The sequence below is a fragment of the Vespula pensylvanica genome, chromosome 15, assembly GCF_014466175.1.
Source record: "Vespula pensylvanica isolate Volc-1 chromosome 15, ASM1446617v1, whole genome shotgun sequence".
Taxonomy (NCBI): Eukaryota; Metazoa; Arthropoda; class Insecta; order Hymenoptera; family Vespidae; genus Vespula; species Vespula pensylvanica.
The window spans coordinates 2,236,703-2,250,735 of NC_057699.1; the positions used below are offsets into that span (position 1 = coordinate 2,236,703).

The 14,033-nt window shown below is 33.4% G+C and overlaps 2 protein-coding genes across 3 annotated transcripts in view; both read left to right on the forward strand.

The window, feature by feature from the left end:
• The window catches only part of LOC122634733 (chorion peroxidase), a 60,117-nt gene that overhangs the window by 34,401 nt on the left and 11,683 nt on the right, over nucleotides 1–14,033 (forward strand). Inside the window, exon 1 of one of the 2 annotated variants that reach the window (XM_043823964.1) lies at nucleotides 12,016–12,134. The exons of the other annotated variant lie outside the window; for it this stretch is intronic. Coding sequence (XP_043679899.1) covers nucleotides 12,124–12,134 — 11 coding nt within the window. The 5' untranslated portion in view covers nucleotides 12,016–12,123. Of the gene's footprint in view, nucleotides 1–12,015; nucleotides 12,135–14,033 lie in introns of those variants that run through there. 2 annotated transcript variants of the gene reach the window in all.
• Nucleotides 2,641–3,588, forward strand: LOC122634742. The gene is made up of 2 exons (XM_043823987.1): nucleotides 2,641–2,833; nucleotides 3,014–3,588. Exons 1-2 carry the CDS (start codon nucleotides 2,771–2,773, stop codon nucleotides 3,338–3,340), a joined length of 390 nt encoding a protein of 129 aa, XP_043679922.1. The 5' UTR covers nucleotides 2,641–2,770; the 3' UTR covers nucleotides 3,341–3,588.

The following is a 14,033-nucleotide window of genomic DNA, read 5'->3' on the forward strand; positions in this document are numbered from 1 at the left end:
CTCTCTCTCTCTCTCTCTCTCTCGCTTTCTATCTACCTACCTACCTATCTCTCTCTCTCTCTCTCTCATCTCTTTCTCTCTATCCATTCCTACCATCCCTCTACTCTCATCTTCTCTCCGATATGCACCCCTTGCCACTATCAGTCTCTACTCTTACGCGCAAGGTTGAAACCCCCCTGGAGAAACGTCAAGGAGCCGACTACCGGCAGAATTCTGTTCAAAGAAAAACTCCTCAGTACTTACCCTCTCGCTTTTCTTTTTTCCTCTTCCTCTCGTCTTCTCTCCTTCCTTCTTCCTCTTCTTCTTCTTCTTCTTTCTCTTGTTCCTCTTGTTCTCGTTGTTCTTCTTCTTCTTCTTGTAATTCGGTTCTTTTGCGTCTTCTTCCTGGCTCCTCTTTTTTTCTTTCCTTTTTCTCTTTTTTCACTTTTCTTTCTCTCTCCTTCTTCCTCCCTTTATCTTTTCGTTCATCTCTTTCTTTTATTTATTTTCTTCTTCCTTTCTTTTTTTCTTTCTTCCTTCTTTCTTTCCTTCCTTTCATCCTTTATTTCCTTTTGTTCTTTCCCCCCTTAACCAAACGCGACGCGAAACGATTATCTAACGTTCGAACGTCTCGTCTTTCCCTTCCTCCTCATCGGAAGTATTCATCGACGACTGACGTCGGATATATGCAGATACATCCTCCTAAGAAATATCGATTCCGAAACTATAAATCGCGATGTAAGATTTCACGTTATTGGTCCAATTGAGTATTGTACGTTAATAATATAATGTTTGACCAATCAAATTTCGTCTCTTATGTCGCTCGTTTTGTGCGTTATAAATTATGTCGAAGTATTATTTGTTTTACCTCGTTGGAAATAAATCGTCTCGTGGATCGTTCCGTTTTTGCGAATTGTTATCGATTAAAAATAATCGATTCGTCAAATATTGTTACTTTTATTTTTATCGATGACGATAATTATATTGATGAAAGTGATCAAACTATTCAGAAAATATACGTAAAGAATCGTCGACGGCATCGAAGCGACACCTAGGAAGAATTTTTATCGACGAAGAGAGTTTAATTACCGACAGGTACTACGGAGAACCGATGATTTATCTACAGAGCACAAAATATCGAAGAAGGATAAATAAAATTTCTGATTTATCGACGGTAAATACGTAGAAACGTAATCTCATTTATCTTCTTTAGTAATTATTTATATAGCGTGGACCAAATATTTCTAGATGGGCCAAAACTTTCTAAGTGATTTTAAAAATCAATTACTCTTCTTCCAAATTCTTTCAGCTAACTTTTTTTCTTAGACTGTAAAATTACGAACGTAGGAAATCTCTTAATTAAAAAAAAAAAAAAAAAAAAAAAAAAAAAATCTAAGAAGTCCGCGTAAAAGAGTAATCGATTTTTAAACTCGTGTAGAACTTTTGGCCAAACTTGTAAAACTTGATTTTATTTTAATCATACTATATATATCCTTTCGATATTACCTATTCGCTGTGTGTGTTTGTATTAATTTGTAATTCTTAAAAACCACAACTTGAACGAGAAAATAAATTTTTTAAAGAATATTGTTACAAATGTTAACGTTAAGCCGAATAGTCTAACTGTTACGAAACGTTGAAAAAGTTGTTGGCGAACAAACGAGAGAAGGAAAAATGCAACGTAGAATGAGGATCGATAATGACAGAAGAGAAAAAGGGAACGGCTAGAAGGAGATGAACGAGAAAGGAAAAAAGAGAGAGAAAAAAAGAGAAAAAAGGAATGTTCTAGAGCTCCCTTTGTCGGTTTTTATTGTTATCGACCCGTCGGAGTTATTTTCAAAAGAGATAGCAAAGATCACGCGACGTATATCTCTTTTTCCTGGAGTGTACATTTTTTTATTTTAGGGATGCACTTTGGTAGAATGGATTTTTATAAAATGCACTATCTCTTTGACATAATACGGATATAAATTATAAATATTCACAATTAAATAAATTCATACGTTGTTTAATCGATGGAGATATAAATAGAAAAAAAAAAAAAAAGAAAGTTCCATATTTTGTTGTTTTCTTTTATTTTTATTTTTTTTCTGTTTTTCTAAACAAAAAGCATTTATAGATGTACCGTATCGTAAGGAGAATATTAAACGTTTATATGAACGAAACGATTGGAATCAGCTCGTATAGACGTGCATACAAATCGAGCTATATAAATTCAGGCTGTTCATGTGCCAATGCAGAATCGAAAGTAATCTCTTCCGATTAGAAGATCCATTCACATGTTAATTCCCGAGGTGACTCGTTATCGTCGAGACAATCCCTTCTAATCTCTTCAGCCGAAAGACACGTTTGCTTTTTTTCATCTTGGCAACTTCGTCGGTTACGCTTGTTCTTTTTCTTCTTTTTCTTTTTTCTTTTTTTTTTTTTTCAATTACTACGACAAAACAAACGTACGTAGAAAATTAACGACGAGTTCTTTGACATCTCAATAACGCCGTAGCACGAAGTCCTTCGTCAAAGAAATACTTTCAACCTAAATGCCGTTTACTATCGTTAAAGACAATAACTCGACGATATCACGAAACGCTTCGCCTTATCTCATGGAAAAAAAAAAAAAAAGAAAAAAAAAGAAAATGAAAAAGAAAGAGAAAAATGAAATAAAAAAAAAAGAAAAGGAAAAAAAATGAATATTAACGATTTCAGTTTTCCTATAAATAAAGCCGAACGGGCCAACCGAACGTGTTATAATTTGTACGGCTAAACCAGAAATCGTTCGTCGTTTCTCAACGCAATGTCGCGAGTTAATAAAACAGTTTTTATATCTCTTCTTCTTCTCGGTGCAGTCTGTTTTCAGGTAAAACTTCTTTTAAAATTAACTTCATCGTCTACTCTTTTCATCGTCTTCTCTTAATTTGCCATTGAGAAATATTAATTTATAAATATATATATATATACATATGTGTGTGTGTGTGTGTGTGTGTATATACTTTTTTTTTCCTTGTTCTTTTTTGATTCGTTAATCCGTTATTTTCAGAACGTCGAATCAACGATCGATATTTTTAGGATAATCGAACCGACCCGACGTTTATATTGTCAAACGAATTGCGTTGATCTTAACAATTGGAATTATATTTGGAACTCGTTATGTTTGAAATTATGTCCCGAATTAGTATTGTTCACGACTACCAGTACGATCGGACAATCGACGGGAACTAATATTTCAACATCCACCCCGATAACTATGACGACTACGTCCACTACGACCGGTGGTGCATCATCTTTGACTACTCCATCGAGTGCAGGAACGACAATGGCGAATATGTCGACGACTATGTCTACAACAAGTACGAAAGCTGCGTGATCAATGATCCAAGTGATTTCATCTTATAATTGTCGATCATCTCATCGAACAAATACAAGATGGCGTTGGGTGTTCGAAATGATTATAAATACGATAACAAATTTATAATGTTCATAGGTTTGACATATGTTCTAATCTATCTATCGCGTTTAGAGACAACGTATGCAGTTTTCTCTTTTTTTTTTTTTTTGTACTACCGTAGTTATTTTTTTCTCTTCATGTAGTAACAATAAAGTAAGCATTACTTACATCGTTTAATCTATTGTATACTCCCGATTACGAATTGTTATCTTTTTCGTACATTCTACATCATTGAATAATCGACGGTGAAAGAAAAAGAGAAAGAATACGAATAAAATACCAGTTCCGATTCCAATCGTAAGCCGTACTGTTACGATAGAAATGACGAACAAACGCGAACACGCCATGCGACGGAAAAAAAATAAAGATTACGACGAATCGACGTGTAGAAAACGAGACCTTGCTCTCGTTGTGAAAGTAACGCCGTACGTGCTATTACGAGGATCTTGTGTCCTCTCACTTTCTGCATACGTTTATGGGGAATTGATTATCGACGAATTACCATTGGCCGATCGTCGTAAAAATTAATCGACGTTAATTACAAATAACCCGGTGTACATATTGTTAACGACCGGATAAGATTCCCTTCTTCAAAAGTTACAAACACTTTTATCGTTCAACGAGATTTTCTTTTCGCGAGCGAGAAACGTCGATTAATTAACGATCATTAATTTATCGAATGCCTTATGAAACTTGAGAAAAAGTTGTCGTTTTCAAAGATTTTCAAAGATAGCAATTACAAAACAAAAAACTTTCGGAAAAGGAGAAAAAATGCAATTAAGAACCAACGATACATTCGCACTACGGTGTCGCGATAATGAATGAAAGAAAAACAAGAAAAAGGAAAAAAAAGAATATATCAAAAAGCACAAAAGAACAATTCGATTACGATCGAAATATCCCGAGGTCTCTCCTCTGTAGGTGCATCGAGATGCAAGATTGCGCAGAGTGTGCAGAGTGCGACGAAGCGAAAGTTGATCCTTGCTACAAGTCGGAATATGGCTCTCGATAGCATACGATCAGGGTCGCGTAGCGTTGTAGTTGCCGATGACCAACCAAATCTCATTCCAAATAGTTTATTAATATTAAAAAAAAAAAAAGATTTTCGATAACATTTCGACCCGAAATTTTCAATCGTTACGTACGGAGTGAAAACCGTTCTTCATTCATTTTCTTTTTTCTCTTTCTCAAGTCACGGTAAACGTAATCGAATAGGTAAGTACTTAATTAGTTAGTTAGTTAGTTGGTTAGTTAGTAAGTCAGTTAGTTAGTTAGTTAGTTAGTTGTATGTTCGTCGAGCGAAACTCGACTTCGTAATCGCAATTAATCGACGTTGATCGATCACGAATCAGCATTAATACATTCATTCACCGTATAAACTTTAACGTGTTTATTCTATTTACTCTTATGACAGCTCAAGGGAGTATTGAAATCTGATGCAGTTTGAAAAAAAGAAAAAAAAAGGAAACAAAAAAAAAAAAGAAAAGAAAAAGAAAAGAAAGAGAGAAGCAAAAATAAAAAAAAAAAAAAAATTAAGTAGAAGAAAAAATATTTAATATCGCGTTACCTTTGTCGGATTATGTATAATATTTCACGTTCTAATCGGTGGTCGAGAGAGTGGGAGGAAGAGGGTGGGAGAAACTTTAACATACATTTACAAATTGTCAACCATCGATAGGATTTAAAACGTAGACGAACAATTTCGTGAATACGTAGTAGACATATCTACGTAACTACAAATATATGTATATATGTATGCATGCATGCATATATGTATATATGTATATATCGTCGGAGAAATTCTCTGGTTCGTCTTTTACAATCTCTTACGACACAACGAGCAGAGCGCTCGCGTGTAGATTTATTAACGGAGAGGTAGGTAATTGTTGAAGAAAAAATCGTATCACGAGACCCGATCCGTCCTACTTACAGGGGACGCCTCTCTCTCTCTCTCTCTCTCTCTCTCTTGATCTCTCTTTCGATCTCTTTCACCAACTTGCGCTTGATCGCCTTCTTCGCAGCGTCAAAGACTCCTTTCTCTTCTTCTTCTTCTTCTTCTTCTTCTTCTTCTTCTTTTTATTTTTCTTCTTTTTCTTCTTATTCTTCTTCTTCTTCTATTCTCGCCAATACGAATACAGAATGAAGATAGATCATTTAGAAATGTTATATATAGGAACAGGAAATATTTACCATGATTGGTTACTGAATTACAATCGGAGATATTTCAGCGCAAATTTACGATGTAATAGTACTGTCATTATACCGTCTGCGTTTTAATAAAATAATCCGATGTATTTGATAATTAATGTTTTTATAATATAGGAAATATGCAAATGATCGAACAATATAATTATTAATTTTAATTGCGATCATCCTTTCTTCCTTTTTTCGTTTCGTTCATCCGTCCGATTCGGCTTATCGATCGAACGTTCCTCTCTAATTATATTTTTTTCTCTTTTCTTTTCTTTTTTTTTTTTTTTGTTCTTTCTAATCATAGAAAGTTAGAGAGGAAGGCCTGGCCTTCGGGACTATCACTTTCGGTCTTGCCATTCATGAAGGATATCGGTTTCAACGTGCTAAACGGACATGCATACGTAGGGATAGTATTTCCTGTATCGACTTTCAGACGTTCACATATTGGAAATAGAAATGTAATGGGAAAGTAAGTAAATAAATAAATAAATAAATAAATGAATAAATAAATAAATAAATAAATAAAAAATAGAGAAACAAAATTAAAAAAAAAAAGAAGAAAAGAAAAGAAATGTTATTAATCAATAAGCAACGTAGAAAGGTAGGTAATGGAAGGGCGATAATAAAATTTAGGTCAGAAACGCAAAGAATGCCAAGGTCCAACATTTTTCTTTTGCTTCTCTCGATTGGTCTCTTTTATATATATAAAATACGACAAGTATATTTCGTGTTAATACTGTACTGTGAACGAGTTTTTTCTGCCCCTCTCCTTTTTTCAAATACACGTTTTATATTGTAAAAAAAAAAAAAAAAAAAAAAAAAACAGGACATTCAGGTGTCCACAGATGATCGAGTTTCGGATGCTGTAATCTGGATTTTGCAATGACCGAACATATGTATCTTGAGAATAAAGGAACGTAGCTTCGGTATTGCACAGCAATGCGAAGGACCTATTCTAAAAGCTCACGTTATTGTTACATAATTTCTGATTAAATAAAAACGTCATTTACGACGTTACTATCGACGATCATTCATTTTCTTTCGAAATAATCGATAAACTTCGACTTCCTTGTTCGAAATAGGCTCCTATAGTTTTTCTTATATTCTTTAACAATCAAAATAAATTGGTTCATTGTATATAAAAAGAAATATGATTAAAATGTTCGATAAAAATGGATGTACTCTTTTTCTTTTTCTCTCTTTTTTTTTTTTTTTTTTTACACTTTCTTTTTTCAATTGGACACAATGCAAACGATTGTAATAATATAATAATCACGGTTCGATGAAAATGAAAGAAACGTGTTATGTCATAGTGAATACGTATCCGTGCGCTAACACGCGTGTCTGTGCGCATGCGCGCAACCACCGGTCAAACCTGTTTAAAAAAATCACTTCTAGGGAATTTCCGGAGCCGCCCCGATCAAGGATATACGTGATAGTATATATATATATCTTTCTCTTTTTATCACTTTCGAAGTACGTACGTTTATACTCGACGTATCTACGTATATATATATATAAATACTACGTATGTACGTACGTACGTAGGTACGTACGCCCGCATCAAAAAGTGGATTGCACGATTAAGATCCAACGTTTCTCAGAGTATCCTCAAATTCTCTTGGACACGTTAAACCGGCTCCCTTAAACGCGTCATTATATTTCTTTCTTTTACATTGTGTTTCGTTTAAGTGTTATGTGTTTCGAAATTTTGAAAGACTTTCGATAGAGAGACTGAAGAAATTTTCTAAACGAAAGAATTCATTGGTGCTCGACGATCAGCGACGTGTTACGAAGAAAAAATTACGATAAAATATTGAGAATATATAAATTTTTCTTCTACGTGGTATAGTATATGAAATGATTCAAACAAATCTGATAACATACGAATTAAATGATAATTACGATAGTTTATTGAGGAGATCGTTTTTAATGTAATAAGAGTCCCCTTACGAAAGCTCAAGTCAAAACACCTGTACAAAATTTGAAATTTTTAACAAGAGATCATAACTTGTCAAGAGGTGATACGATTTCTCGTGTCACCTGTTCCCGCTATCATGTGATCCTGATAGTAAGTTCGATTTGCGTGAAAAATTTTCGATTCGAAAAAATTTCGAAATCGTATTGGAATTGTTTTTTTTTTTTTTTCTTTTTTCTTCTCTTTGAAGAATATAAGATATCCAAAGGTGGACAATAATTTCAGAAATAGTATATTGAATTGATTAAAAAAAAAAAAAAAAACTTAGGAATTTTAATAATAATCGACGTTTTAATAATAATTTAGATATATAACTAAGTAAGCGTAACAATTTCTATATAATAAATTTCTTATTAAATATTTCTATAATATTGTACATTATTCATGAAATACGACATACATTCAAAAAGCAAAAGATAATTGTATAAATCCTTCTAATCCCTATGAAGCTCAGATAAACGTAATTAATCGATAATTTATTAATATATGATTAGAGATATACTTGTTGTAGTAATCTTTGGAAACCTTACAGACATTGTTTGGTAATTTTAAGGATCCTTTAGCTATCTTCAGACAATCAATCTTCGGCAATTGATTTTTAACAATCCTTGGCTATCCTATTTTCTCTGATCCTATCTGCTCTAATCCGATCCGATCCTATTGTTTTCTCGTTCTATCGGATCATGTCCTGTTTTCTTCTGTGTTCTGATCTCTTATCCTGTCTTTCAAAATTTATATCCCTCAGAAATTAGTTATATGCGTTTTCTCCGTTATTAAAAATACATTTACACATTTTTCATCGATGTAACACGATTCAATGAAACTGTTCTTCCCGTTTTAAAAGCGTACAAAATTAAAAAAAAGTATCTTCCTTTCCGCGGTGTATGACGGGCGATCATAATTCCGGGGTCAAATACAAATCTTAACAAGTCGAAAACGATTTATATAAACTACGTTTTGTATATAATATTTGTCGAACGATTCGATGTCAATGAAAAGAATATCGTAACGAAGGATTTAAAAAGTTACAAAATTTGTACATTTTAAATCAAATAAATATCATTACGACGTATTATTCGTTCTTATATCACTCTCGTACCACATCCGACGTTATACAACGTTCGATTGTTAATGAATATTCGTTCGAAAGGTTTTCCCGTATACATTTAAAGCGAACATACTGTATATATAAACACACATATGTCGAGTGTATGATGATACTTAATGAAAACATGGAACGTTTGAAATATGTATTATAATCGTTCGAAGTAACGCCTCATTGATTCAATACAATTTATATCCGTCGTTATTATACTTTCTATAGAAACCGTTTGACCGTGTAATCTCGACAAACGTTCTTCTCTATTTTGTAAGATAACAATAATGTACGAATTAATATAATATTTCTCTTCGATATCGATAGAAAACAACGAAAGAAAGAGTTAGAAAAAGAGCGTTAGAAAAAGATAGAAAGAAATGGAGGATGAGAAAGACAGACAGAAAGGAAAAAAAAATAAAGAGAGAGAGAGAGAGAGAGAGAGAGAGAAGGAGAAGGAGAGAAAGAGAAAAGAAAGCGAAGACAAGCTTATATTTCATTTTTCATTCATGCAACGACTGACTCGTAACACCATTATGTTAACCACGTCGTAATTTCCTTTTATTTCATTTCCGATACCCTTGTCGCTTTCTTGCCTATAATATTATTCACGGTTTTAGATAATTTTACGACGCGATAAAAATTTCACGCAATTGAATGAATAACGCAGCGAGGAATAAGCAAGCTAATAACCCCATTAAAATTATCCTATAATTCTATTAGATTTCTATTTAAAGGAATATGTCGACACGTCCGTTTACGTCGTCGTGCGTCCCTCGAACGTAATGGCATGTCGTACGTATCGTACGAGTAAAACTCGATAAAATCGTGCAAACGTACCTACATACGTATCTACCTACGCTAACTAAAACGTAACTATATACGTACGTAGGCGAACATAGTACGAAATTGAGAAAGGAAACGGGGGAGGGGGTTTAAGAAATCACGAGCTCGTTTAACGAGCGTGTACTTTTTAAATGAACGACTTGGCACGCCGACCATGGGACCCCTCGAGATAAATGGATCGATATTGGGCAAGAGAACTCGTACCTCGAGGCTTCCATTTCGTTGATTTGAGTTTGATCGATAGTTCAGCTAAATCGAGGGGATATTCGAGATACAAGATATTTATATATCCGTATCTACATCTAGAAAGTTACACTTTTAATTCATTCGAAACGTCTATTAATGTCGTACTTAAAGGAAAGTAATTGACTCGTCGTAAGACACTTTTTATTTATTTCTTTTTTCTTTTTTTCTCTCCTTCCACATCTTCTACATTCTCTTATAGATATAACATCCTTTTGTATTTGATTCCTTTGCAATATTCTTCGTATCTCGTGAGAAAAATAACAAAACGATAACATCCATTCACACCCTTTCACTCTAATTTGCGTTTCTACCCGTCTAACAATTTGTTTAGAAAGTAATGAGCTGCTTTCACTTTCGATCACTTTACTTTAATTCTTTTCTCGATACCTTTTCTTTTTTTATTCTTCTTTTCTTTTACGTTTCATAAGATTAAAATTAAAAAGGTCCGCCAAAGTCCGTCGACGGACTTCGAGAGACAATCGATTGTCTCTCGAATCGAGGGCAGCAGTCGTGTGACGCTCGTTTAGAGAAAGGAAAGTAAAACGTGAACGGTAGCTACGCCTCCTCCCTTCTACTTGCTATCACAACCATCTTCTTCTTCTTCTTCTTTCTTCTTCTTATTCTTCCTCATCTCTCTCTTTCCCTCTCTTTCTCTCTCTTTCTCTTTACTCTTTATTCATAAACAATTCCATTCTCATCTCATAAAAATATATATGTACTTATATATATATATACATATACATAAACTTTCTGCAGAAAATTTTCTTCGATCTAACAAAGATTAATCACAAAATTAATTAATGAATCATTCATTATTATCCATTATCCTATTCACTTCACATCCTATCCAATTGTATGGATTCAGAGCAGAGATATCTCAAAGTTTCGAAAAGAAAAGAAAAACAAATGAAAGAGAAAAAGAAAAAGAAAAACCAAGAGTAGAAGAAAGAAAGAAAGAAAGAAAGAAAGAAAGAAAGAAGGAAGGAAGGAAGATGAAAAAGAAAATCTACGTCATTCGTGTTAACGTCGGAATATTAAACGAGCCTTAGCAACCGTGACTCGGATTTTCGGCTTTTGCTATGTTAAAACGTAACTACATGAAGATTTATGTACAAGATATATGTTTCTCCCACTTAACGATAAGGGGAACTGAAAGAGTGGGGATAGACGAACGAGTAGAGATATTGTACCTCCTACCTTCATGAAATTTCGTCCAATTCGAGAGCGAGGCAAACGGAGAATGTACTTTTTGGGGGAGCACGAACCAATGTATTTCAAAGAAAAAGAAACAGATAATCATAATACAATAATAAGAAATATAACAACAACAAATACAATAATAATAATAATAATAATAATAATAATAATAATAATAATAATGATAATAATAATATCGTACGAGTAACAAGTACTCATAAAGAGCAAATAACAAACTCGAGGTATTGGATCAATCGACGTATCATATGGTATTAGCTTCGCGTAGCTGAGGGCAGCCGTTCGTTCGGTTTTAACTCGAAGTAACGCGTGTCGGTCAGTAAATCGTCGACCGCCGGAGTGAAAGACGGAGTAAAGGTATATACCATCGCTAGCTATTCCATCGCGAGAATCGAACTCGAGCTAGCCGAAAGGGAGCAAAAGTAGAAGTGGACGACGTTATTCAGCAACTAAACGCGTTCCCGAGTACTACGGACAGTCTCAGCACTCTCAGACAGTAGTTCGGTCCGTGTGTTCGCAGGGTAGAGGAACGAATAAACACGCGTGTGTTTCTATCGTCGTTATCTATCACCGGGAGTGATTGTTTACTATTGTTACTGTTGTTATTGTTATTGTTGTTGTTATTATTATTATTATTATTATTATTATTATTATTATTACTATTATTATTATTTTTATTATTATTATTATTGTTATTATATTTTTCTTTTTTTTTTTTTTTTGTATTTTTCTTCTTGTTCTCTTTTTACTTTTTTGTCTTTTCTTTTTTTTTTTTCTCGGCTCGTTTCGTTTCGTTTCGTTTCGTTCCGCACGATTTAAGTCGGACTCTCTTCGGAAAACACGTCTCCTCGACTTCCTTTCATCCCTCTTTTCGATTTTGTCATTTTTCTTCTGTCCACGTTGTTTTTTCTTTTCCTTTCCTATTTTTGTTCTTTCTTTATTTCTTTCCTTATTTTTTTTTTCTCTATCTCTTTATCTGTCTGTCTATCTGTCTCTCTCTCTCTCTCTCTCTTTCTCTCTCATTTTACCTTCTCTATCTTTCTCCCATCTCGACAACCTCCTCCCTTTTTGATTTTGTCAACGTTGGTTTCGTGAAAACGTTCGGATCGCGTGTGGCCAGGCAGCGCGATGCTCGAAGGGTGAGTTTTTCCACGAGTCCTTTGATATTTTTTGTTGCTTTTTTATTATTTTCTTTTTTCTTTTTTCCTTCTCTCTCTCTCTCTCTCTCTCTCTCTTTCTTTCTCTCTCTTTCTATTTATCTATTTTTTTCTCTTTTTCTCGATTGAAATAATAACCACGTTGAAAAAATTGTTTCAACATACGCGATCGATAACAGATTTTAGATTAGATATAAATGGGAGAATCATCGAAAGTGAGAAAGATAAGAGGAAAGAAAGAAAGAAAGAGAGAAAAAAAAATGGCTAGGTAATTTTAATTAAAGAGGCCGACATTCGTTTCGTCGGATCTCACGAAACTTGGTTGATCTCTATCACGCGAGTTGCACGTTAACCTCGTTGACTACTACGCAAAGTGAAAGGAGAATCCGTTATGCATCGCATCGAGAAAGTAATCCTCAATTTTATTCCGCTATGGACGTCTCTTATCTTAACGGTTTGGTAAATTTTTTGCGAATGCTCCGCTGTTAACAGGACATTCCTGTCGTTAATCTCCAAAGCGAGAGAACACGAGTTGTAACCGTAAAACAATTAAACGACTGAGTGCAACTTAAAATAATAATAATGGTGAAAGAGAAAAAAAAAGATTGTAATAAAATTAAATCGAATAAAATAAAGTAACGAAAGGCAAAGTTTATTAAATAATCGTCGCGTTAATAGCGTAAACGATTAGATAAAAATATATAGAAATACATTTCCAAAAGTAGATCGTCGAACTTTAAAGAAATCCATTCTACTGTGTAAGTGACGAACAAGCAAACAAAATTCTCTTTTCCTTTTTTTTTTTTTTTTGTTTTTTATTTTATTAAAAAAGACTTTAAAAAGAACAACGTTTGAAAGCATCGTAATATGTTGTATCATCGAAGAAACTTTTCATAATGATTTTTTTCCCCATTAGATGCATCTCTCGCAACCTTAAAAAATATTCGTAACTTTTTATTTACTGCGATTCATATTTATACGATCATGTTCTTTTCTTTTCTTCTTAAGTGCTTACTTTAATTCTATAATATATATATATATATATATATCTTAAAGTTCGGCGATCTTATTTTTGAAACGATCATGAAATAATTGACATAACTTTTTCAATTATCGAGAATATAGAAAATCGATAGAAAAAGTAGAGTTTCACACGGAAGGTCCAGCTTCTGGTATCTTAGTATTATGTCATAATCCGCGAACAAGTAAAATAATCCGCGGTACCGACCGATAGGGAAGGACTTTCGTAATTCCATTACGATGCGCGCCCTTATGCAACGAGGAAGTGATTCTTGCTGCATCGTCCGTTCTTCTATCTTACACCCAACGACTAACTTGCAAAATTATTTATTTTATCGTATCAGTAGTAAAGAATTGCACCTATGAACTAATCGTTTCAAAAACCGAGAATAATTCCGTCGAGTATATTAACTCGATGACTAACATGCTTCCACCTTATCCTATATCTCGTGATTAAGATTTGATCTATATTCAAGAAAAAGAGAAAAAGAACCGAACAAAAATCTCTTTTGTGTTATCTTTATTCATTTTCTTATGATTAAGATCTAATGTAATTAATTAAAAAAAAAAAAAAAAAAAAACGAAGGGGAGAACCGAACAAAAATCTCGTTTTTTCTTTCTCTTTTTTTTTTTTCTCTAAATTAAACTCGATCTCTATTTTTTATTCTCGATTTTCTTTTCCTTTCTTTTTTTTTTTTTTTTTTTTTTTTTAATACACTCGTTCGTACATACTATCACTCGTGACTTTGAAATCCTTTCACCAGTTAAAGAAGAAAATAAAAAGAAGAATAGAAAGAACACATGAAGTTTCTAATAATTATTAAAAAATAAGGCATAAAGAGAGGATGTCGAGCAATGGTA